General features: G+C 44.4%; 2 protein-coding genes across 10 annotated transcripts; one reads left to right on the forward strand and one right to left on the reverse strand.

Moving 5' to 3' along the window:
* Positions 1-15: 15 nt before the first annotated feature.
* On the forward strand, positions 16-23,865 carry NUDT5 (nudix hydrolase 5). 8 transcript variants are annotated; one of them, XM_016134447.2, is made up of 11 exons: positions 219-369; positions 5,409-5,535; positions 12,859-12,962; positions 14,149-14,216; positions 17,512-17,561; positions 18,527-18,634; positions 19,818-19,913; positions 20,494-20,595; positions 22,032-22,040; positions 22,172-22,225; positions 23,628-23,865. In XM_016134447.2, the coding sequence occupies exons 3-11, from the start codon at positions 12,900-12,902 to the stop codon at positions 23,735-23,737; spliced, it is 660 nt and encodes a 219-aa protein (XP_015989933.1). In that variant the 5' UTR covers positions 219-369; positions 5,409-5,535; positions 12,859-12,899; the 3' UTR covers positions 23,738-23,865. The 8 variants fall into 8 exon arrangements, with proteins under 8 accessions (XP_015989934.1, XP_015989929.1, XP_015989936.1 ...); XM_016134445.2 differs by having other exon boundaries at positions 219-365; XM_016134448.2 differs by lacking the exons at positions 219-369; positions 5,409-5,535 and adding an exon at positions 16-151.
* LOC107504824 (arf-GAP with Rho-GAP domain, ANK repeat and PH domain-containing protein 1-like) lies at positions 6,557-12,751 on the reverse strand. Of its 2 annotated transcripts, XM_016134371.2 has the most exons (3): positions 10,671-11,498; positions 8,688-8,814; positions 6,557-8,374 (listed from the first exon to the last, which is right to left on the reverse strand). In XM_016134371.2, the coding sequence occupies exons 1-3, from the start codon at positions 11,116-11,118 to the stop codon at positions 8,260-8,262; spliced, it is 690 nt and encodes a 229-aa protein (XP_015989857.2). In that variant the 5' UTR covers positions 11,119-11,498; the 3' UTR covers positions 6,557-8,259. The 2 variants fall into 2 exon arrangements, 1 of the variants encoding a protein (XP_015989857.2); XR_004953150.1 differs by lacking the exon at positions 10,671-11,498 and adding an exon at positions 12,433-12,751 and having other exon boundaries at positions 6,557-8,814.
* Positions 23,866-25,018: the final 1,153 nt, after the last annotated feature.

The following is a 25,018-nucleotide window of genomic DNA, read 5'->3' on the forward strand; positions in this document are numbered from 1 at the left end:
AGAATCGTGGGGCCTACTTTTAGTGTACACTCATACACGCACGAACACAGAATTCTGATCCCAGATGAGGAATTACAGACGTATTGAGAAGGGAATTCTAATTAAAGTCCGCGGCTCCGCTTGCTCACCTAGACGCGCGCTGCCCCGGAAGGTAATCCTCTAAGGCTGGGTCACCGGCGGGGTGGGGTGTGCGGGGGTGCTACGGGAGCCGGGAAGGGGCAAGCGCACATTCTCTTATAGCCACCAGGTGCGGCTGACTCAAGCAGTAGCACCGGCATCTCTGGAGACTGCTCCCACGGACTCGTGGTTTCTTCTTTCGTCTCCCTTCCCAAAGGGGTACCCTTCCCTTCACCCCACACCTTGGAGTAGGTAACTGGGCGCCGGCCAATCACGTACAAGGTGTCTTTGGGGAAGAGGGAGGGAGTACACATGGAGCGCGCGGGGAGCCACGCGCGCGCGTCTCCGGGTTCGCGCCCTGGGCAGCGAGGGGCTGCGGAGGCGCGGAAAGGAGGGCAAGTTCAGAGGAAAACCAGGGACTGTGATGGAAGAGCCAGAGTTACTCGGAGTAGAGAAAGCAGGGTAACTCTGGAGTAGAGAAAGCAGGAAACACCATAGTTAAATCTTAATTTGAGTGCATTGGTTGAGACATCTACAAAGAGGAGGGAACGACCCCTCTTCTTTCGTGGGGTAGGGTTGTGAGAGGGAAAGAATCCCATCTCTATGATCCTAGGGATTGCGACTTTGGAGGTAGAAGAGAATGGAGGAAAGGGGAGAGGTTTCGCCTTTGAGCATCGAGTTAATTAATTCAAACCTCACAAAAGTAGCAGCCTGGAAAAGCGGATTTTATCAGTTATGATTCCTGCTAAGAATCATAACACTGGAAGAATCCTAGTCGAACTGGTACATCATTCATTTTTCCTCCTCTTCCCTCCCCATCACACTATCATCCATTTTCCCTACTCCCTTTGAAATGACGTATCGGATGGCTACCAGAAAATAGAATATTAAGAAAGTTCATTTGTTTCTTTAAAAGTAATTAGAGAGAAATGATTAGCCAAAGAGAACTGCCTTTAAAATCAGGTTCTTGCTTCTTACCGTTTCATGCCTTGGGCTTGTACCAAGCACCCATGCCTAAAGGCGCACATTTTATGTCTCTTTAAAGTTGCACACTTACTGGTCCAGCTAAGCAGTTTTAAATTGGAAAGGTAAGAACCCAACTACAGGCCTCTTTAGAAAGGTATTCATTAGAATAATTACTAGATCCTCTGCCTATTTGGCATTAGAAATTCTTCTTCCCAGGAATATGGATTGTTCCATGTTTATTTTTCTCAAAAATGTTACTGGCTAAGTAGTTTAGTTGGGAGCATTGTTTTCAAAGCAGAGGTAAATATAATGCTGCAGTATGCGTTTGGGGAGGGGGCAGTGGTGGCCGTTCATAAACACTTCTGAGATCCAGTATTATGCAATCCTTTGTCTTTTTTTGGGGGGGAGGGGTGTGGGGAGGGGCAGAGCAATATTCCCTATATGTTAGGAGAATGGTGCTAGACTGCAGGATCTAAGAGTGACCGAATGCCAGATAGAGCAGTCACTCAAATGTTGTTTGATTGACACAGAAATAAACAAGTTACAGAGGAGGGACTGTTAGCACTGATTGGGGTGAATTGGGGTAAGTTATTTTCTCTTGAAGATAGAATTAATAGATGCAGGAGAAAGTCGAAACTGGAAACAGTCCTTATAGGAGGACTAATAAATTAACAGCCCCAGAAACTTGAGTGTGAAGGTTGTTAAGTAACTTGTTAGTATTACAGTTGCTTTTATGTAACTTGTTAACATTTAACCAGCATCAAGTAAATCCACATTACAAATAGATACTCCTGTTTTTTGAATGGATACAGCTAAATTCACCTTTATATTTTTTAGTTACCATGTTTGTCTTGTCTTTACTTAGCCATGAAGTGTTTCTATTTATCAAGTTTTTTCAATAAAACGTTTACCACAATGGAAACAGTTGCTTTTTCTCATGCATGCCAAAAAATATCGGTAGCCAAATGATTGAGGGGGAGGTTTATTGCGCAATTTCAAATTAAATAATGAAAAAAATATTTCCTCGGAATCCACATGACTAATCTTTCTATGTTAATATTTCCAACTATCTGCTGCTGGTTTTCACGCGGAAATCTCACGAACACCTGAATACTCGACAAATTTGAACAGTGTGTCAACCTTTTCTTCTGATGTCCCATTGTCCTTTAAGATCATCTCGGAATTAGCTTTTGAAACCCCCTCCCTAGAAGCTGATTTAGGAAAAGTAATGAAGCCTCATCTGCAAGGAATTAAGTCTTTTCTTGCCACTGCTACCACCCTAGGCCAACCCTATTCTCTCTTGCTTAGGCTATTAGTGTTACTGGAACCCCAGGGTTTTCCCTCCAGTCCACCTCCCTACGTGCATTGGCCCAAAGAAGTGCTCAAGCAGGAGTTTGCAGAATAGAAAGAGAAACTGTTGAATACTGAATTGGCCAATTTGGAGACAGAGGCTTTTACCCTAAAAACATCCAACTCTCCCATGGCTTTACAGACCCTAAGGGGTAAAATCACAAGGTACCGTGGGCTGGAGGTTGGGGGTCATGCTGGCAGCTGATTGGTTGGAGGTGAGATAAGGGTAATATATCATTTATTCAGGTCTTGAGGACAGCTCTGAGGTCTTTTGCAGCATCCCTTTTGCAGTCCCATGAGAAAGCCAGAGGGCCTTTCCTTCCTTAGGGCTCAGGGGCTGAAAGTAATTTAGGTCGTGTTATCTGCAGCATGCCAGAAGTCCAGACCTTGTGATCATTGGTCCCCACTATTGTCTTCTGCTGCCTCAGGGGTTGCTGACTATCCAGGGCAACCCTTTTTTTTTCTTTTCTTTTTTTTTTTTTTTTATCCTAAATGCTTGGGAAGGTTTATTATTATTATTATTATTATTATTATTATTATTATTATTATTTAGCAATAGTACCTATGGTCTCTGAGAGAGAGAAAGAGGATTTCTAGAGCTAGTATTTAAAACTAAATTAAATCTAAAGGACCCTTGCTTTCACAAGAGGTTCTTTACTGGTTCATTATTATGTCATGAAACTTCTCAAGGGTAATTATAGTCAATTCACTCTTGCTCAACCAGAACTAAATGTAATGATTATAAGTCACCAAGTAGCATTATTTCCGTAAAATGTTAGTTCCCTCCCAGCCCACTTAATCCCTACACCTTCCAGAAAAGAAAAATCTTTCAGAGCCTTTCCATCACTTACAAATTAAGTACAGGAAGTCTTCATTATCTGAGGATAATTGTTGTCAGCAAACAAAAGCTCAGAAAGTGAATCCATTTGATGTGAATACCAAAATTTTATCATAAGTGATACAAAAGGACTGGTCAAAATATCTTAAAAAAAAAACAATTTTATGATTATAGCCAAAATTATTAAACAGAAATATAACAATTGTTTTTATTGTTGTTGTTCATTATACATCAAGTGGCTTTTCTGTGTAATTTTCCTGTGTAAATTACTCTGAAGGAAGGTAGAATGGCATCTTGAACATGCCTAACCATTTGATGCTTAACTTTGACAAAGTCGTGTTATTTTTTTCAAACATTGATCCTCTCCCACTTAATTTCTTTTGGAGTGCCTTGTTGATTTCCCTATCCAATTATAAAACTGTTCCAACTGCCTGACCTTCGTTTGTCAGTCAGAAGCTTTGCTTATGATTTGAGATCCTACATCTTTTACTTGGTTGAGAATAGATGTTATTTATGATACTCAGCTATCATCTGGGAAAGACTAGCCAATGTGTAAGTTCTTGTTGTGATGCCCGTCTCACTTTGCAACCCCAGCAAACGGCAGGGATTTATGTGTGGTAATAATTTGAATAATAATGAGTACAAACTCCACAGCCTTTTCTTTTTCTTTTGAGATTCTCAGTTTAACTTCTTGACTCTCTCTTAACTCCTACTTAACTTTAATCCATCTGTTGTTATAACAAATGCTGAAATACCCAACCCTGTCAAAAACTAATCACTTTTTGTTTTCTCAGTGCTAACTCCAAGAGGAGCTTACACAGCAATGAGTTTGTGGCAGGCCATTTAGGGTTTGACAAAAAAAAAAAAAGATTATGAGATGTTCTAAATTAAAATTACGGCAGCCAGAGAGTGAGAGGAAAAGAACAGCCAGCCTGTTAATAGCTGTTAATAGCTCTGGACCACCTCTGACAAGAGGCTCGCATTCCTGCACATCCGTTGGAATTCAGGTTGAATTTCCTGGTGGCTATTTCCGTGATTATTCAAAAGAGAACAGGCAGGCACCATTGAGCGCCAGGAGCCCCTGCTTAATTGCAGGTGAACGTCTTGGTGTCTTGCCCACAGCTAATTCACAGCAGCCAACGCTTCCTCCTTGTGGACTCTGCTGCCTATCCCGGAACTAGCCCCTCTTCACCTTCTTGCATCCCCTTTGTCTGTAGCTAATGTAAAGCCTTTCTTAATCTCCCTCCCACCCCCACCTGATTTGTAAAAGCGCTTGCAAAGCTCCAGGGGACAACGGACATATCTTTCCTACCTAGCCATGCTTGGGGTGGCTTAGATTCTAGACCCCAAGACTGGTCTTTTTCTGCTAGCAATGGCCCAATATCCTTTCTTAAGACTTGAGCCATGGAAGTTAAAACTTTGTGTCTAACAGGTTGTTGAGTGCTTTATTTGCCTGCAAGTTTGGGGGAAGGGAGCAGGCATTCAGCTCAATCTTTGCAGATTTTTGCAAATGTTAACAGCATCCATTATATGTGGGATTTGCTTTGGTTGTTTTCTTTCATTGAAGGGGGTGCTGAGGGAAAGCTTGAGAACCCCAGGGTTTGCCAGACTATCCTGTAGTTCTTCAACCCTTCCCACAAGGGGCTAACTGCATTACAAGAAATCACCCGAGAGGCCTAACCCTGTGCCACTTTTTTGCCTTCTGTAATTTATTCCTGTAGCTTGTTTTTCGCCTTTTAGCTTTCTAACATTCTAGCTAAATATTTTTAATACAACCTTTTTGAAACAACTGTTTATAGCTTAATGTTTGATGACCCAGGCTCAACCTTTTGATAGAAGGCTGAGTTCTAATTTTTTAGCTAACTTGGTTAAATGAGCAGAGGAAGAACCAGTCTTCACAATGGCACTTTTCATCTTTTGGGCCATCAACCATACCTTGGGAGATCTGAGGGATGCTATAAAGATATAAACCTGGGGCGGGGCTGGGAGGGGTAGGATCTAGCAGATAACTTAAAAGCCTTAACGTTTTTTATGTAAATCTGAATAAATTAGTTGCCTCTTTGCCCCTCGAGATACTCACATGGGGGTGAGGGAAGGACCTCTGTGCTCCTCTAAGTCAGGTGTTACTTTTGTCTAGGTTTTCCAGGAATCCAGACCAAGAACCCTCTTTGGAGAGAACATCAGAGATTATCTAGTTCTTCCTTCAGTATCTTCTGGTGGTACTTACACTTTTGCTCACTGCAGTCCTCTGCTTTTAAGTTTAGGTATGTACAGACAAGTTAATTAGGGTTAGCATGTTACTTTTTAAAAGGAGGTAAAAAAAAAAATACTTCAAGCATTCTGTACCATTCTAAACAGATTATGTTGTGTGGTAAATGGGGTTGCTTGGTTGCCTTAGTCATTTTCTCGTGTTGGAATCAAAACTGGAGGAAATGTACAAGGTGAAATTTCTAAATAAAGTTATTTTATCTGGGTGTGGAGCAATGCAGGCGGAGACAAACAGCCAACCTTTGGTTGGTTTTCATCCCTGTCAGCATTCTATGTTGACTCTAATTACGTAAACTATTTGTCTAATGTAAACCAGTGCCAGTTAATGGTTTACTTAGTAAATTATTCTCGGGTACTTTCAAAGGAATAGCGCTTGTTTTCTAATGCTATATAAATATAGTCAATAAGCTAAATATCTGTCTCCAAATATCTATTCAGAGCTTATTACATACAGTCAAGCCTCTGATGAGATACCACTAACAGAGGCCTTTCCTGATCGCTCTGTAGATTACACGCCACCCCCCATCAGTTCTATCTCGTCGAGGTCTGTGTCTCCCTGTGCCAGTACCAGTACCCACGTGGCTTTTATAGTATGTTTTGAAATCAGGTGGTGTGACTCATTGAACTTTGTGCCAGGATAATTTTGAAACTGAGTTTAACTAATGTAGTCGAGTATTATTCTTCAGAACAAGCCTAAGCAGGCCCCAAACTAACCTGATTGCTAGGAATAGAATGGTGCTGTAGACTAATCCAGCCACGTTCACTTTATTCTTTCTATCATTATTTAGCAGTGACCTTAGGGCATCTTTATAACAGCATAACGGTGAGCAATGTTGAAAGTTGGACAATGTAAGAGATAATTTTGGAAATTATTTCATCCCAGGTGGGAGCAGAGATGGTGGGGTAAGACCACTTTAGAGAAATGTTCAAGGTGGGATTATTAGGACCCGTAATGGGTAAGTTATAGTTTAGGAAAGAATAAGGGATTGGAGATACTTCTGTTTCTAGCTTGGGGATGATGACTGCGATGGGTTGAGTAAAGATCACAGTCCTGACGTATGTCTTGTATGTTACTCAAGTCATCTGTCCTTTCAAGAAGTCTGGCAAGGCCAGAGGAGAGAACAGGGTGGTGAGAAGGTTGACTGTTCTGCTGGTTGTGTTTTAGGATGGGGGAAACTTGTGATCTGGGATGAAAAGAGATGTGATGGGTGGTTTTATTATGACATTAGGTCCCAGAAGAAACAGCAGAGCCAATTTTCCCTCTAAGGCTGTTGGTAAGAGGTAATCTTGCTTGATGGTCCATATTTTCCCAGGAGCTAAACATGGGAGGTGGGGTAGGTTAGGGAGCTGTGGAACATAAGAGCCGTGAAGGGCTGGAACAGCCACTGAGAAACGTAAATAAATAAGGAAATGGGAAACAGGAATGAAAGAAACCAGGCGGGATCAATTCAGGAAGTCCAACTGCTAAAATATCGGTTCCTGAAAGAGAAGATGAGATCAGTGAAGTAATTCTAGGAAAGCTCCCCATAAAGAAGCACAGTCTGAAGTTTACAGACTGAAAGGTCCCACTTGAGCACCCAACATAATGATATCAACAGGAAGATGTGGATAGCGACGAGTTTCCAAAGAAAGAAAACAAGTCACTGAGAAAACAATCAGGAATCAGAATGGCTTCAGATTTCTCAACAGCAACATCAGAAGGAAGACAACTGAGCATCGCCTCCCAATTTCTGATAGAAAATTATGCAGCCAGATGGTCAATCAACTTTGAGGGTAGGAAAAGGATGTTCAGACATCCAGAGCACAAAAATGAGGGCACTTGGCCAAGAGAGACCAGCAGAAACCACAAATAGGAAGGGGCTGGTCTTAGTGCTAATTATGCACAACTGCTGCCCTGTACCTGGTAAATAGACCCTTGAAGTAAAGGAGCCACCATAACGTGAATGAATGTATTTGATGCCACTAACTATACATTTTAAAATTATTGAAATGGCATATAGATATATAGACAGATAAATGGATGATAGAAAAAGCCAGCCCACAATACTCTTGAAGTTGTAAAAGGTTGATAAGGGACTGGTTGGAGGGTGGCCTGGGACTTGGCACACAATCTTTGCAGCTTCCCCTTGGAAAGTTTTTAAAATGTGGAGTCAGAAAAGCTACGCACTTATCCAAGGTCCCAGGGCGAGCACAGGAGCAAGGCGGCTGCCGAGGGCCAGACCCTGGGGTGGCTGAGTCCTTCCCTGGAAGCTTCTAGGCTGTGTGCTTCTCATTCACCGGAGGCAGTTCTCCCAGGTCTTCACAGAACAGCGGCTTTGATGGCAGATCAGTGTTTTACCATCTAAGTGTTCGGGCCACTGGCCTAAGAACGAACAAATATTTAATTCAGAAAAATAAATGTCGCCTGAACAAATTGATCAGGCTGGGGAAGACGAAAATGAGGGTGAGATTGAGCCAAAGCAAAGTATGAAACAGGCTTTATTAGGGTCTGCGGGGCGAGGTTCTCTGGTCCCGAGGAAATGGGCCAGAGAAGTCGCACGTGTCTGGGGTACGGGCGCGGTTTGTAAAGGTTTTGGTCCAGGATGTGGGTGGGATTGCAGGGCGGGGACTTTTCCCTTTGGCTGATCTCAGGATGTCGGTGGGGTTACAGGGCGGGGACTTCTCTGCTTGGCTGATCTCGCGGGGAAGCCTCTGCTGCAACCCCGGTGGTGAGCTGTCAGCTATCTTCGGTATTGAGCCACCTTCCCGCTGGCGTAATGGCGCCCATGAGCAACCGAACATTCCCGACTCCTTAAGATAGGAAATGGGGCGTTGGTGTCGTCTGGCTGCTTCCTGCTGAGGAGGGGCGGCATAGAAGGGGCATCTTAAGGAGCCGGGGTGTCCGTGTCACCCAGTTGGGGAACGGGCTGGTGGAGCAGCATTTGGTGGACGGTAACCCTGGATATCTCACGAAACCGCGTCTTTAGGAACTCTATAAAACATGGAGCTAAGAGGAGAAGGATGCAGATTCTTAGCAGAGGGCCCAGAAAGGGGGCGAGGAGGGAGGACATAGAAGAGCGCCACTGCGAGGTAGCGTCATTAGCAAATTTTTGTTGGTGACGTTCTGCGCTCAGTTTGTGTAAGGCAGACACCCGGGTTTCAACTATACCTGATTCGTTGACTTAGTAGCAGCACTCTTCCTTGAGGAACAGGCAGGTCCCCCCTTTTTCGGCTGTAAGGAGGTCTAGGGCCCGGCGGTTTTGGAGGGTCACCTGTGCTAGTGAGGTGATCTGTCTCTGGAGAGAGGCAAGGGATTCTGCAGAAGCGTCTATAGCGAGCTGGAGGCGATTGGTCAGGTCGCGGACCTGGGTGATGGAGTGGGCGAGGGCCCCAGCACTGAGGCCCGTGGCGACAAGCGAGGCGGTTAGGGACATGCCTGCCAGCACAGGCAGGAAGACAGCGCGCTTGTGTCGAGAGGGAGCAGGAGGGGTTTCAACAGGGCAGGAGGGGTCCTTGGGCTGGCTCGGCCCGGGAGTAAATAGTGAATCGTGGTATGAGAGTCACTGGGAGGCAGAGTTGCTCAGGCAGGGGGGCAGAGAGATTTTTAGAGATGGACCCATCACACCAGACACAGCTGCCGTGGGCGCTGTCAAAGGGCTTGTCAGGGGTTACGGGGGACGCAGAGTTGCGCCGGACGGAGGAGGTGTAGTTGAAAAAGCAAACAGGGATGGGGTCTGGGTGTTGCGTGTAAAGGTCTGCCCGCTCCGTAGGAAGGGGGAGATTCCGGTCTGCAGGAACTGCCCGGAGGCTGGCGCCGCGGTGAGGGGGCGGGGCGTCCGCGGGCCGCGCAGGCGGAGCAGGTGGTAAGGTCGGGAATGCCCGGGGAGGCGGCGCCGGTGCGGCCTTCGCGGACGCGAGAGAGACCCGGGCAGCCTGGTATGGAGGCTTAGCGAGGAGAGCGGAGTCGGGAATCCAGGGGCGGAAGGAACCACGGAAGCCCCGGACTGACGGAATTTCGGCCGCCGTGCGTGGCGGTCGGAGATCACAGGCAGCTTGTGAGCGGTCGGCCGTAATGGCCCGAGCGGAGGGAGAGCGAGGGAGACCAAGGTAGGCCACGGGAGACTGGGCGATCTGAGCTTCAGAGGGGGATACGCGGTAGCCTTTTGAGAATAAGAAATTAAGGAGGGTGGTCGAGGCTCGGAGGCATTCCTTGCGGGAAGGCGAGCAGACAAGAGGATCACCGACATATTGAAGTGCAGTGGAAGGTGAAAGGTCACAGGTGACTAAATCAGAGGCTAGGGCTTGGCGGAAAAGATGTGGGCTGTCGCGAAAGCCCTGGGGGAGGACGGTCCAGGTGAGCTGTTGTGTTCGGTGTGTGTCAGGGTCTTCCCAGGTAAAGGCAAAGAGGAGCGTAGAGTCGGGGTGTAAGGGAATGGTAAAGAAGACGTCTTTAAGGTCGAAGACAGAGAAATGAGAGGTGTCGGGGGAATGTGGGAGAGTGAGGTGTACGGATCGGGAACGACGGGAGAAAGAGGGACGACTGCAGAGTCAATGATACGGAGGTCTTGGACCAGGCGGTACTGGCCGGGTTTTTAACGGGGAGGATTGGGGTATTACAGGGGGAATTTGTAGGGACAAGGAGGTTCCGTGCCAGCAGGCGAGTGATGATAGGTTTTAGTCCCTGGAGGTGTTGCTTAGAGATTGGGAACTGGGGACGGCTGGGAAAGGAGGTGGGGTCTTTTAGTTGGATACGGACAGGTTCATGGTGAGTGGCAATGGTAGGGGTGTCTGTAGTCCACAGACGGGTTTACATCAGGAAGGAGGTTAGCGACAGGGAGTGCAGGGTCGGGAGATAAAGTTGGGTGGAGAACCATTAGGAAGGAGGGTGCCGCATGGTTGAAAGAGATAGTGGCATGGAGTTTAAATAAGATGTCGCGGCCTAGCAGAGGCACGGGGCAGGAGGGTATGACTAAGAACGAGTGAGTGAATGGGGTCCCTTCACAGGAGCAATAGAGGGGTTGGGTTTGAATGGGGTTAGAAGGGGTTCCATCTACCCCGACGACAGTGATCTGGGAAGGAAGAGTAAGGCCCAAATGAGAGGGAAGGACCGAATAGGTAGCCCCCGTAGCCACCAGAAAGGTGATGGACTTACTCGCTACCTGGAGCATGACCCTGGGCTCCGCGAGGGTGACCGGAGTGCCAGAACCCGGGCCTCTTCGGTCTTCGGCCAGGCCTAGGAGCTCAAAAACCGGGTGTTGTCCTTCATCCTCCCCTCCACGTGGAGGCGCCGAGGGCCGGGGAAGGTCTGGGCAGTCAGACTTCCAGTGGCCCGGCTGCTTGCACTGAGGGCAAGGCTTTGTCGGTGGTCGAGGATTGGGACATTGGTGAGCCCAGTGGCCATCTTTGTCACACTTGAAGCAGGCACCGGGTGGCGCAGCTTTAGGGCGGGTCCCGCAGGCTGCGGATGACTGTGCCCCACCCCCCATGGGCCTCAGGGCTGCAACCAAGGCCTGGGTTTGGAGGCTGACCTTTTGTTGGAGGCGTGCTTGTGTCGGGCGGTCGGCCATTTCCTCTCGGGCGTTGAATACCTTAAATGCCATTTTCACCAGATCCTGAATCGGGGTCTCGGGACTATCTTCAGCCTTTTTGAGTTTCTTTTTAATATCAGGGGCAGACTGGGAGATGAAATGAGAGGCTAGAACGGTAGCCCCGCTGCAAGAGTTGGGATCTAAACGGGTATATTGAGTCAGAGCCTCCTGGAGGCGGTTAAGGAAGAGAGCGGGGTTAGGGTGGAGGACGTAATGACATGAATATCGCGCCAAGTCAGGTCATAAGCTTGGGCAAGGTATTGGAACTCTTTGATATAGTTAGATGGGTTGGCCGAGAAGGAACCGAGGTGTTTTTCGATTTGGGAGAGGTCGTGGAGAGAGAAAGGAACATGAACCCTGACTACTCCCTCTCCTCCGGCCACCTCTCGGAAAGGGAAGAGGTGGCTGGTAGAGGAGTCAGGTTCACGGGGAGGAGATCGAGTATGGGCGGCGACAGGACAGGAGAGTGAGGAGGGGGGAGAGTGAGGAGGGCACGGAGAGCGAGGAGGCATTGGTGGTTGGGGCAGGGGTGGGGCTGAGGAATGGGGGCAGCGGGCGCTGAGGACTCCGGAAGGCGGAGGAGAGCCAAGGAGTTCGGGGAGGTCGTGTTCCCGAGGAGAGTCGATAGGAGGTTTGGGGAGGTCGTGTTCCGGGGAGGGATCAATAGGTGGCTTGGGAGATGGGGGTGAAGAGGAGGCAGTGGGGGGTGTGGGACCTGGGAAACAGGGGGAGCGGTTGGGGGAGCGAGCCAGGAGGATTTGGAGGGTGGAACAGGTCTGGACGGGAGCGCAGATCCCAAAAGGCCTGTACATACGGAACTTCGGAATCTTTCGAGTTCAGTTTACAGAAATTTTCTAGGTCGTTAAGGACTTGATAGTCAACTGGACCCGTGGGAGGCCAGTGGGAGCTATTGGGCAGGTTATATTGTGGCCAGGCCGCTCGGAACAGAAAGAGCAGTTTTTTCTCTTTTTAAGGTCTGAGTGTAACCCAGGAGGACAAAGTTGGCCAGGAGGCACCCTAGGGGTGTCTTAGGGTCTGGTTTAGACTTGGCGTTGCCCATGGTCAGTCTCTCCTTTTGTCAAATTAATGGATCTAGCCTCGCCCTTGGAGTCGGGGCCTGGGAGGGGCGTCCTCGACCAAACCCGGGTCGGAGTGGCAAAAGCCATGGGGCCAAGCCGGGCAGTGTCAGACATCTCTGAGGATGACGGGTGGCAGAGGCCCCAACAGAGGGGCCGGCGGTGGGGGAGCACTAGGTGTGGCCGCGGCTAGGGCCAGGCCCCCCGAGGAGGAAGGGGAGGCAGAGGGCAGACAGGGGAGAGAACTTACTCACAAGCAGCCGGGGTCCAGAGAGAATGAGTCGGAGACTGGTCCGGGGGAGGGTAGCAACCCCTCCCGGGTTTCGGCACCAAATGATCGGCCAGAGGAGACAAAAATGAGGGTGAGATTGAGCCAAAGCGAAGTATGAAACAGGCTTTGTTAGGGTCTGCGGGCGAGGTTCTCTGGTCCCCAGGGAAGGAGCCAGAGAAGTCCGCACGTGCCTGGGCTATAGGCGCGGTTTTTAAAGGTTTTGGCCCAGGATTTCGGTGGAGTTACAGGGCGGGGACTTCCTTGTTTGGCTGATCTCGCCCCCCGGGAAGTCTCTGCTGTGACTTTGGTCGTGAGCCGTCGGCCATCTTAGGTATCGAGCCACCACCTTCCCGCTGGCGTAATGGCGCCCATGAGCAACCGAACACAAATCTCATTTTCTTGCAGCGTGAACTTCCTGCTTGAAGACTGTAAATACTATCTTGAAAATGGAAAACCAAGAACCAGCGGATTCTTCTCAAAATGCCAAACAGTTTATTATTTCAGAGGAGGTATGAATTGTTTTTCACTTCTTTCTCCTTCCCCACGTAAAGCTGACACTTGCTGTGGGTAAGTTCCCCACGTAAAGAACAGTATATACACTATTGGTTGTTTCAAATGATTATTTTTAATCCTTAAAGACAGTTTTTAAACATTGTTTGCTCCCTTTTTTCAGGACTTGGATATTTTGCTTCTAGTGGGAGCAGTGATGTAGCCCTATTAATTATGTGTATTAGAGAAATTGAGACTGTTTTTGAAGTGGATTTTGGCTGTTGATATAAAAATTATCTATTTTTAGTAAACGTTTTCCTGGGTAGAAGAATGAATCATATGTGAATATTAGGGCTGAGGCATTTTATACTTAGGTGTCGCATCTTAATTAGCTGTTTATGGTCTCAATTTGTATACGGACTATAAAAAGCTAAGTTCTTAGTCGTAGTTTAAATTCCAGAACTAATATATGTCTTGTATGTTACCTAAAAAATCTCTTCCTGTAGGAACCATTGCAATGGATACATTTTAAATCCTTCATCTTGGAACTGTGACCTTGACACTTTTCTGCCATTCTTTTTGATTTAAAGATCTTTCCATGTTACCTGTGAATAGATCTGCTGGTAATAATTAGGTTGCTACTGGTAAGAAAGAAAGATAGGATAGTCAGGAGCATCTACTGCTTTGTGTTCACAGCGACACTTGCTGTGGGTAAGTTAGCCCTGGTAATCTAAATTCAGAATGATGCTGGGGTGGTAGGAAACTCTGTCATGTAAAATGGTTTCCCCAAAGTCAGCTTTATTGTGTAGTCATTGAAATGCAACTGATGATTTTACACACTAAACATACACACACTTATGTGACCAGCACCCAGATCAGAGGCCAGAAGTTGAGCGGCCCAGACAACCCCTTGCTCCTCTCTGCTCCCTTCCAGTTACCCCTAGTCTCCCCCCGCCCCACTCCCACCCCCACTAGAGTTTTCGACTATCATTTCTTTTCACCTCTCAGTACTACTTCCAAAACTCCAAACAAGCAGACCCACCCTTCAGGAAAAGTTGTAAGAACCTCACTGAAAACTTGGACATGAAATATTGTAAGGGAAACATGATAACTGGGAAGGCCACGTAGAGAAAATGTGAAAAAACAAAACCTAAATGGAAAATAACTCAGTTTGAAAGTTTCCCAACTTATCATCTGATGTTTTAGTTAATTGCAGAAGGAAACTGGGTCAAGCTTGGAAAAGCAACTTACATGGATCCTACTGGTAAAACAAGGTAAACTATTTTATTTTATAAAATGCTCAGTATTTGAGTTGTCAGGGTCTCTATTTTAGTGTTTGGCATAACTTTGATGGTTTCCTCATTGTAAACTCTCTGTCTTAATTAAAGAATCTAATTTAGCTATTTTCCCATTGTTAGAATGTTTGGATCACTTACAATCTCTGAATACAATTATGTTGTAAATATGTTACAGTAACTAGTCGGAAATCTATTTTAACACCATTTTGCCCAAATAGATTATAAACCTAAAACTTCTGGGGCAAGCCTAATTTAAACTGCAAAAGCAGCAAAATGATTAACAGTACAGGTTGCTTCCTTCTACTTAAACCAATTCTAATCTCTAAATTAGAAGAATTAAAGAGGAAGCATTGCTGGATTTGAGGTAAAAGTTAGACACTTACATCTTGCTCATGAAAATGGAAAATGGGAAAAAAAAGTTGTAAAGCATTTCACAATATGTCTCAATTACCATAAAGAAATGGTGGGAGCGGGGCCCTTGGGGCCAGGTCCCCATGGGTCTGAGACTGCGCTGAGAAAACTGTTTGGAATGAGATTTATGCATGAAAAATGTTCATCACAACTTAAAAAAACAAATAAGCCGAAAGCAACCCAAACATTTTTAAAATAGGGAAAGAATTGTCATGGTATATTCATTTGGTAAAATCTATGCGGCCATCTACAAAGCAGATTATGAACACAACCTAGCATTGCAAGAAAAGTTAATAAGTTAATAACAAAATAAGAAATTGTATATATGCTTTTTAAACTCTGCCAAAATGTAAGAAAACGCTGTAAGGAAAACTGTAGCAAAATATTAATGGCAGCTATGTGATGAACCTTTTTCATTTTATTTTCCAGATTTTGTTTAGTAATTTTTTTATATTAAATATCAGGGAAAAAAATAGATTGAGCATTTACTTAGTAAAATATAAAAAGGAATAAAACAGAATGAGAAAATACAAAAATGCAGCTTTTATTTAAAGTGAGATGTATGGAACTAAATATGAACTAAGTAGAGGATTCAGAAACGTGGCAAGGCCCAAGCCTTAGGGGACACAATATGTTCAAATGTATTTATATTTTTGAAAATGTTGATATAAATTAGAACTCAATCTATGGTGATCTCATTTGGTTCTCCTCCCTACAAAGTTGTTTAAAACACAAAATAAAACCCTTAACACGAGTTAGCCTTAGAAGCACACGTTGGTTCTGACCACCATCTATCTCCTCACTGCTCTTCCTTCCCGCATCGTAATCGGGGACGTGCATCAGAACCATTCGGGGATTATTTTGAAAACATTCACTAGGCCTCAGCCACAGACAATCTGCTTCAGTAGTTTGGGAGCAGGTTCTAAAGCCTACCAAACGGCCATGCTTATATGTATGGCCTACTTACAGCTCGTTCACCTGGTCTTCCTCAGCCTCCAGAGAGGTCTTACGTGAAGCATTAGCATTTCATACAGAATGTCAAGTTTGGAAGAATGGAGCTCTGTACTTTGCAGTAGGCTGACTTACCTGCTATAAAAGCATGTACATAAAGGTAAAATAGCAGTTAGAGGATCTTTTTGTTTCATAGTCTTATTCATGGAAGAGGATATGGAATTAATTTTAGAAGTGTAAAAATAGGCTGGCATTATGACTCTTTACTGACATTCAGGACAGAACTGAAGTTACCTCTTGTGGTCCTTCCTACCTCTCGACGAGAGGGAAGAAAGCACAACAGGCTTTCCTGTAACAGATGAAAAAATGGGGTAACTAGAATCAGAATTCAAAAGCTGTATGAGGCTTGTGCGATAACATGTTCTTCCTTCCCCAGTTTACAAAGGAGAAAACAGTCTCAAGGAGGTTGTGGCTCTGGGGTTTCTACTAGGCAAGTGCAGACTGAGATTTTCTGACTTGATCTGATGTGCCTCTCTTGAGTCCGCTTAAGTCGACTGGCGCTCCCACTGGGCATTCTTGTTCTAGTATTTCTTACAAACTTTTATATTTTATTGCATAATTGATGGCTGATGACTGCTTACTTACCTCATATTAACCACCGTAATGATACTCTTTTGGTTTCCCGTATTCCTAGTGGATTTGGGATGGGACCGTCAGTGCCTTTCCCAGCACTGTCATCTTCAGTCTTTAGGACTAACCTTAAGAGGCAGCAGAGGGAGCTATATCAAAAAGTGTTCGTCCCCTGCGATCTGTATCACTGACTTAGCAGAACTGCTTGTTGGTTGGCTTCTCACTGCTGACGAATGTTGGGCCGCTGTGAGCTGTCACAGTAGTCTTTTTGGTTTCCATAGGTTCATTTTGACATATGTGCCCTGCAAAGTGTGGGGTATAACACCGAAGTATTTACAGCTTACAGAAAGGTTTTTTTTAATACTGAATATCTAGGAAAAAAAAAAAATTAACAGAAATGTGGCAAGAACCAAAACTTAACAACCAGATAAAAAGAATGCGGGATCCCCACCCCAGAGTACATCTTCTACTCGCTGTTACTGCAGGGAGATGAGTATTGACATCTTTCTTATCTCTGTCCCCAGAGCCACTCAGTTGGCTTAGGTCCAGAATTATTTGTTTCTTTACTCTCATATCTTACCACTGCTTTTTTTCTATTTAAAAAATGAGAGAGTGAAGAGGAAATTCCCCTCATTTGACCTTTCCGCCTGGAAACTTGACTGGCCCACTAACTGGATTTTCGGTACGGCGTCCCCCTGAAACACACAGCTCATCAGGAATAAGGCCATAAAAAGGGAGGAGGAACCTGCGGTTACTCACCTCGCTTTTCCCTCTAGGAAGTTTCCCCTTAGACTGGATGTCACACATGCATTCTCAATTGAATTCCTCGGTTAATAAACGGAAAGGTCCTGCTTTCTTAAATTGTGCGTTTTTGGTCCCAGAGCTGAACATCTAAGTTGTGCGAGTAACTGCGTCACTAGTCCTCATCCTGCAGAGCACCCTTTGGCACGTGCGTAGGGGCTTACTGTGCAGACACTGCTTAACGGCCTGGGAGCTGTGACCGCGGCTGTGCTGCTCCCCTGGAGGTGTATTTCCAGTAATAGAGTTGAAACTCATTTGCAAGACAGCTGAAGTGACAGCACCGGGAGGCCAGATGTCAGGCGGCAGGTGTTTGGTAATTTCCAGAAGCTGTGGGACAGCACGATGAGCTGTGGCCTTGTTGACTGGTATCATTGGTACCACTGCATGCTTTGCTTTTGTAAAGTTCTGGCTGTACACAGAACCTAAGACTGTTCTTGACGGCGCTACTGATTTTGTTTTTTCTTCTCTGCCTGAACAGAACTTGGGAAACTGTGAAGCGAACAACCAGGAAAGGACAGTCAGCTGACGGTATGAGTGCAAACCTCCTAACTTCCTAAGGGAATTTCCCACACATTACTGTGGTCTGCTAGGTGCAGGATTTTACTGTAACCAGCACCTCAGAGAAGTTATCTTCAATTGTGATCTTTTATCTTTAAATCTAGGATTCGGTTTTTGCAATGCTACGTAACTAAATCAAGCCTTCTTTATAAATAACTTTGGCTCCTATTATCTAAGCTCCAAACCGTGTTTTTGAGGGGATGATGTATTCATAGCCAGGCATGAATGGGTATAATTTGAAGCCATATACTGTGTCTAGATATGTTAAGACTTGTAGAAATCCTTTGTATTCTGTTCAAAGGACCTAGGCGAGAGCCTGTAGTTTGGAAGACTTATTTGCACTCCTTATTTGCACTCCTGTATGCTCTCAATCACTTGCTTTTTATACGTTGATGAGGGAATGGAATCAGAACAACTATTCATTCAGTTCACTTTTCTTCCAGGCATGAATGCTTGGACTGCAAAGGTCCCAGAAACAATCCTGAAACTCACCTCTGGTCTCGGGAAAGTTGGGCAATAGGTCTTTCTTGTTTTCCCTTTCATTTTTCCTTTCCCTTCTGTCTTTGACTGGAAACAAAGTAGCTGCCACAGCTGTTTTTCCCTGCTAGCAAGGGGGTGGGGACAAGTGCACCTCTGGGTGGTTTACTTTTTCTAGGACCCACTTTGTTTAAAGGCCAAGTAACTTGGCACTAACGTGATTTATAAAGAACATGGAAGTGTAATTATTTTTCCTTTAATGACATTATAAGTGAGAATAACTTCCAAATTAACTATCAATACTGTAGCTTTTAACTTCTTGTTGCAATGGCAAACATTAAGATAGATTTCGGATGCAGCGTTTCTTAAAATGCAGGGTTTTAGTCGGGTGGCTGTAAACGGATTGCTGGCATGACTCACCTTTCATTAGGCACCTCCATCTTATTTCCCGGTGACAGGTGTGACAGTTATCCCAGTGCTGCAGAGAACTCTACATTACGAATGTATCGTTCTGGTGAAACAGTTCCGACCACCCATGGGAGGCTACTGCCTGGAGTTCCCCGCGGGTGAGTCGGGACACAGGGGAGCAGAACTGCTTCCTGGGACTTGCTGGACTGGGCCGGGGCGGAGCCTGAGAGCCGCAGGGCTTAGATATTTGACACCTTTCCATCTGTCCATCGGTTCTTAAGTTCAAAGACACGTTTATGCAATGAGGCGCCTCCAGCCACACTAGTGATGGTCGCCCACGGAGGCGATGCAGAGCGTGGGGCCACAACTCCCTTTTCTAGGCCACCCGCCTCCTCTTCGCGACATCCTTTCCATCTTCTATCACTGGCAATCTGCCTCTGGCAGATTTACAGTAATAACTAGGCCTGGCTCTAACTCCAAAAACTATGAATGGAAAAGATCTCTTGACCCTCCAGTATGTATACAGGCCACGGAAATTCTTAATTTCCACTAGAATATTTTTTCAGTTGCACAGGAAGTTAAACTACCTAAAATTGATGTAATATATTATTATAGGACTTAATTGGGTTGTTCCCATCAGAAGAGATTAGATCCCATTTATCATTAAGAGTTTAAGCTTTGTATTTTTAAAGTCCGTCCCATGGTAACATGTGATTAACAACTTTCGCATTATTTGCCATTTCACTGAACTGTGAATTTTAACTGAGTAGCCTATATCTCGCTTTTTCCTTTCAGGAAAGACTCAGAGTTGCTAGTGCCCTCCTCCCACTTGGACTCTGTACCCACTCCTCACAGTGGTCATGGTAGCCACCTAAAGTCCCCCAGCCTTCCGTTCTGTCCCCTCCGTCCTTCTGCCTCCGATGTGATCCTCACCCTGGGCCTTAATGTTGTTTGGAGGGAAGAAGGCAAGATGGGTGACACTGGCCCCATCTTACACAGGAGGAACCGGAAAGGGGGAGCCGGCGCCCTGCGCTGTGGTCACACAGCTGGGTCCGAAACCACCCCACGCCGCTCGGCCCCACAGGAGAGCGATGTTGCCAGTGCCGCCGCAGACACCGGCACCAAGGCGCTCGCGAGAAGCCTGCTTGGTCTGCCCGGGGCTTCCTCCTTTCGCATTTTTGTTTTTTCCTGTCAAAGTTCCAAACCTCATTTGGTCTGTAAGACCACTTTTCACGATCCTCCGATTCCTCTCATGTAGCTCAGCAGCCGCTATGTTAGAAGACGAGGTTCAAAGAAAAGTGGATTTCCCTCTCCCACCTCACGAATGATTTGGACTTCCAGGTCTCATAGATGAGAACGAAAGCCCGGAAGCAGCTGCTCTGCGGGAGCTGGAGGAAGAAACTGGCTACAAAGGTGACATCGCTGAGTGTTCTCCAGGTGTGTACTGCTTTCCAGGTGTGCACTTGGGAAAAACTTGTGAAAATGAGCCAAGCAGCATATTCTTCTGTATGTAAAAGGATTTATTTATGGTCAAAATTCAGATAACTTTTATTTTGGCAAAGTTACTAAGAGAATCCATAATTAGATTTGGTCAGCATGAAACGTGATGTTCCCCTCCCCATGACAGCAAGTTTAAGCAAGAAGGACCTGAAGTTGGGAGAATTATGAAATCATTGCCCCCAGAGTTCTCCACATTCTAAGCTTTAGTAGACTCACCTCACCCACGTGCCGTGCCCCTCTCTAGACATTTCACTTGATGTGGTGACAGGAGTTCACGGCCTGTCAGTACCATCTCCCCCCTCAGACTTACTGAACTTTACTCAGGAATTCTGGGGAAGCTAGGAGTACTCACCACGTGTGTGCTCTACAGACCTACAGCATATACTGAGCGACGAGGGCAAACTGTGCGTTCCCTGCATAAACGCTGTGCTGACTAGGATCTGTGAGCCCAGTCTTCTTCCATGAAACAAATGACAGCTGGCTGCTTATAAAGATGATCTGTTACTTCTCTCCATAGCTGTATGTATGGATCCAGGCTTGTCGGACTGTACCACACACATCGTGACAGTCACTATTAATGGAGATGAGGCTGAAAATGTCAGGCCGAAGCCAAAGCCCGGTAAGTGCGCACTGGCCGTTTAAAGTAGTGGAACTGCATCATGTACCGTTTAACTTGGCTCGTCACTAGTTAGATCTTTGATCGGTTAAGAATGGTCTTTTGCAGATGTTTCATCAGTACTCTTGGCTACTTTCATAATCTTGCATATTTGAGCATTTTTCTTTTTTGACTTTTATAAAGCTTTATGTAAAATACTAAATTACATATTTCTGTATTTCCTGTGTGTTCACTTTCTTAGTAATATGTGCTATAGGCCTAAATAGTAAACAGTGAGAATCTTCAAAGTCACTCTGATTTCTGTCTTCATATATGTGTACGAATGCTGTAAGTGTTTATAGGACTGCAGCTGATTATGCCTTATCGAGCTCCATGTTTAGAGAAGCTTTTCGGGAAGTCTTAGGAAGTTTGGTTTCAGAAGCCTTAATGCCTCTGTCAGTTCCCTGTTCTCGCCCATCCCCTTTAAGGAGGTGTTGATGTATACCGCCCCCATAAATCGTTTATCAGAGTGCCAGTTCTCCATTTCTCAACCTCTTTAGTTGTTCCTAAATGTTTGGTACCACTGCAGCTAATTTTATATGCTCAGTTTTCAAACTGGCAAATGTACACATAATTGTCTGTGGAAGAGTTTGGTGGTTCCTCACCGTTTAATGGAATCACCATATTGTCCGGTAATTACACTCCTAGGTAATATACCCGGTTACACTGCTAGGAACTGAAAGCAGGGACTCAGATAATTCCACACCAATGTTCACACAGCATTACTCGCAGTGCCCAAAAGATGGAAAACCAGTCAAGTGTCCAGTAACAGATGGATAACAAAATGTGATATATACTTACAGTGGAATAATATTCAGCCATCAAAAAATGAAATGTGCTGATACATACTATAACTTGGATAAACCTTGAAAACACTGTGCTAAGTGAATTAAGCCAGACAAATATTTTATGGTTCTACTAATATGAGGTACCTAGCATCACACATTTATAGAGACAGAAAGTACAATAGAGGTCACAAGGGATGGGGAAATTCGTGTTTAATGGGCACCAAGTTTCTATTTGGGATGATGAAAAAGTTCTTGGGATAGATAGTGCTGGTGATTACCCAGCAATGTGAATGTATTTCATGCCACTGAATTATACCTTTAAAAATGGTTAAAATGGTAAATTTTGTGTTATGTATACATATATATAACATATAAAGACAGATATACATGTTACAGAATATGCTTTCAATTTTGCTGTCAAACCTTTAACTTGGAGAACAATGATAACTTTGTGCTTTTGGAATTTTCTACCATGTATATGAATTAAATTAATAGAGACACACAGGCTTCTGTTAAATTCTTACAGCCTTTTGGCTATGTCTTACGCAGTACTCTTGCAGTGTTTCACCTCTCCAGGCCTTGCTAAAATGCTCTCCTTCTGTTTATTTTCAGAAGATGGAGGTATGTCACTCAGCCCCCAGTCGCCGACCATGCAGTGGCTTAGTGTCTTGTAGTGGCTGCCAGCATTTGTGTTGTTCTGCTTGCTTCTCCTGTTCTTTAGTTTTGTTTTCACTTGCACTTTGTTTGTTTAGAGTTTGTGGAAGTAATTTCTTTACCAAAGAATGACCTGATGAAGAGACTTGAAGGTAAGCAGTCTTAAGGTTATTACTCAACTTTCTCTGTTTTCCCCATCAGAGGGGTACTAGATATAATTCCGTTTGTTTACATTCTTCCTCATTAAAGTTAAATACCTAGAAACTACTGTAAAACTGCAGTTGACCAATACTAATTTTCCTTTCCAGATGGCATAGAGTTTGAAAATATGAGTAAAACAGTCTATGTCAAGTGAAAACTTCCAGTAAAGGCTTTTTTCTCTTCCATGGAAGTCAAGCTTATATCCCCCAAACTATTCTAAACCTTAAATCTTTAATTCATGGCAATACAGAGGCATAAGTAGGTATCTCTTAGTTGATTTTTAAATATGCTGGTATGTTATATGGTTCTTTGTGTAGGGTAGAAGTTGAGAATTTGACAATTTCCTCCTTTAAATATTACAGTATCCACTATATGCTAAGTGTGACGTGCTGACATAATGATCTATACTAACTAGCAGTGTGACTGTTAGTAAATTACTGGTCATATAGTTACAGTGTGTAATTCCTGGCCAACCGATCGCAGAGATTTTGTAAATAAATAAGCTTACGTGGATAGATATCCTTTGATGTCACTACACTAGGACATACTGTACTGAATGTGACAAGAGACCCTTCAAGGAGGTCCCTCTATGCCATTAGGTAGGGAGAAGGAGAGGTAGAAGAGCCAGTTTTCCTAGCTTTACTAGAATCAAAACAAGGTAATCATTTTTTCAACACTAACATTTGAGAAGTTGGAAAAAGTATTTTGAGTTCAGTTTGCTAAAAGGAATAGCTTTCAACACATACCAGTCACCTGCCATGCAGACGAGTAGGACATAAACCCTGCCTTCGAGGACTGAAATGTTTGAGCTTGCTCCTAAACAAGTGGCTAGGGAAACAGATGTGAAGTCTGATAACCTCCATCTCATTGAAACAGAAGTTCTCATTAAAGCCCTTTGTAATAAGATTACGAGATCATCTTTATAGAATTCTAGCCCTCTCATGCACATAGTTAACTTGAATGTAGAAAGTATGCATCTCCTAGCAGTGGGAAAAACACATGATTCCCTAAATAAGGTACTCAGTCTTCACTATATAGTTGCAGAATAGTGAAATAACCTTTGGATCTATAAAGCTCTCCTGCTGAAACAAAATCATCTCTGTTAATTGGTGCTCCTGTCTTTATCCTTAATTTTTTCTTGTTCTTATGCTGGAAGTGTAATTCTGCTTTTATATCCTTTATTTTTCCACTAAAGATTTTTGAAGGCAGAAAATGTCTTGTTGACCACTGTATTACCAGCATCTATCTAGCATAAGAACTGGCACATGGTTGTTGGTCAGTAAATATTGATTGAATGATAAGGAGTATTATCCGTTATTAATTTCACTAACTTGTATCCTTTGTTTCCTGTAGTGCTGGTAGCTGAAGGTCACCTGACAGTGGATGCCAGGGTCTATTCCTACGCTCTGGCTCTGAAACATGCAAACACGAAGCCGTTCGAGGTGCCCTTCCTGAAATTTTAAGGCCGGAGAACAGTGGCCATGTTTTTGTAAATGAGGCCACTAGGCCTCCTTCACTGACTTTGCAGTCAGCTAGTTTAATGTAGATTTGAAATTAGCTTTTTCATAAAATAAAAGCAATAAAGAATGCATGTGGTGGTATGGAATTATAATTACAGGTAGGCTATAATTACAGGTAGGCTGTAGCCTTAATTTAAATGCTAAACTACAGCTAATATTAATGAAAAAGAACACAAATGCAGATATGTTTAATCCATTTTTTTTAACTTTCGGCAGTTATTTTCTAGTCCAGGAGATAGGGGTATTTCTATAGGAAAAGAGACCAGAATCCCAAAAGAGGTCAACTATTACCAATGTCAACCCACAACATAAAATTCTGTAGCTGAGTATGCAAATAATTATTTCCTGCATTAGCGTTTAAACAGTTTTAAAAGAAACATATAGGGACTTTCTTGGCCCCTCCTAATTGAAATTGAATCATCAGCTATATGGAATTAACCTGCACAGGTGAGGATGTGAAAAATAAGCTGAGACTTAACACTTGTAATATGCAGATGTTTACTTTTGGCTATTGTAGTTATAGCCACCTAGGCACTACTGAAGGTAATCAGCTTTTTGTAATGAAAAGTAGTTGATTCCATTCACTATACCAAGTTAAGAGGCTAAATTCACAGCTCTTCTCTAAGCATGTGGGCATACTTTAGAATCGCCTATCCTTACCTCAAAAAAGTATTTGAAGTTTCTAAAAACCAAATCCATAGTAATAAGATTTAGGGCATTATTGTCTTGGTGTTAAGTCATGAGTGTAGCCAGCAGAGTTAGCAAGCACCGGAAACCCATTACAAACTACTTCAAAAGGAAAAAATGGGATTGTTTCTGGCTCATGCTATCCCTAAAGGTCTACCAGGGTTACTAGGCCATCCTCTTGCCTCTTGACTGACCTTGGCTCTTAGGTTGACTTTTATGGTCTCCAGCAGTTCCAGGATCATTGCCTTTCCAGCACAGCCTCCCACCTCCGCCCTGCGCCTCCCCCACAGAAATCTCAGGATGATTCTCATGGGCCCTAAGCCATGATTCCAGCCCTGGACTCAGGGGTAAGCCAGGCCCCTCAGAACCAGATAGAATTAGCATGCTAATGCAAAAATGCTGTAATATATTTCATTTGTCTACAGGTTCACTGTCTTTTTGAGATACTTTTATGAGCAAAAAATAAGATCCTCACATTGTACTTCTCAAACAAGGACAGAAAGAATTATGGAACCAGAGAACTGTATAAAGTCTATT

Source organism: Rousettus aegyptiacus, unplaced genomic scaffold (genome assembly GCF_014176215.1).
Source record: "Rousettus aegyptiacus isolate mRouAeg1 unplaced genomic scaffold, mRouAeg1.p scaffold_m13_p_10, whole genome shotgun sequence".
In the NCBI taxonomy this organism is placed as follows: domain Eukaryota; kingdom Metazoa; phylum Chordata; class Mammalia; order Chiroptera; family Pteropodidae; genus Rousettus; species Rousettus aegyptiacus.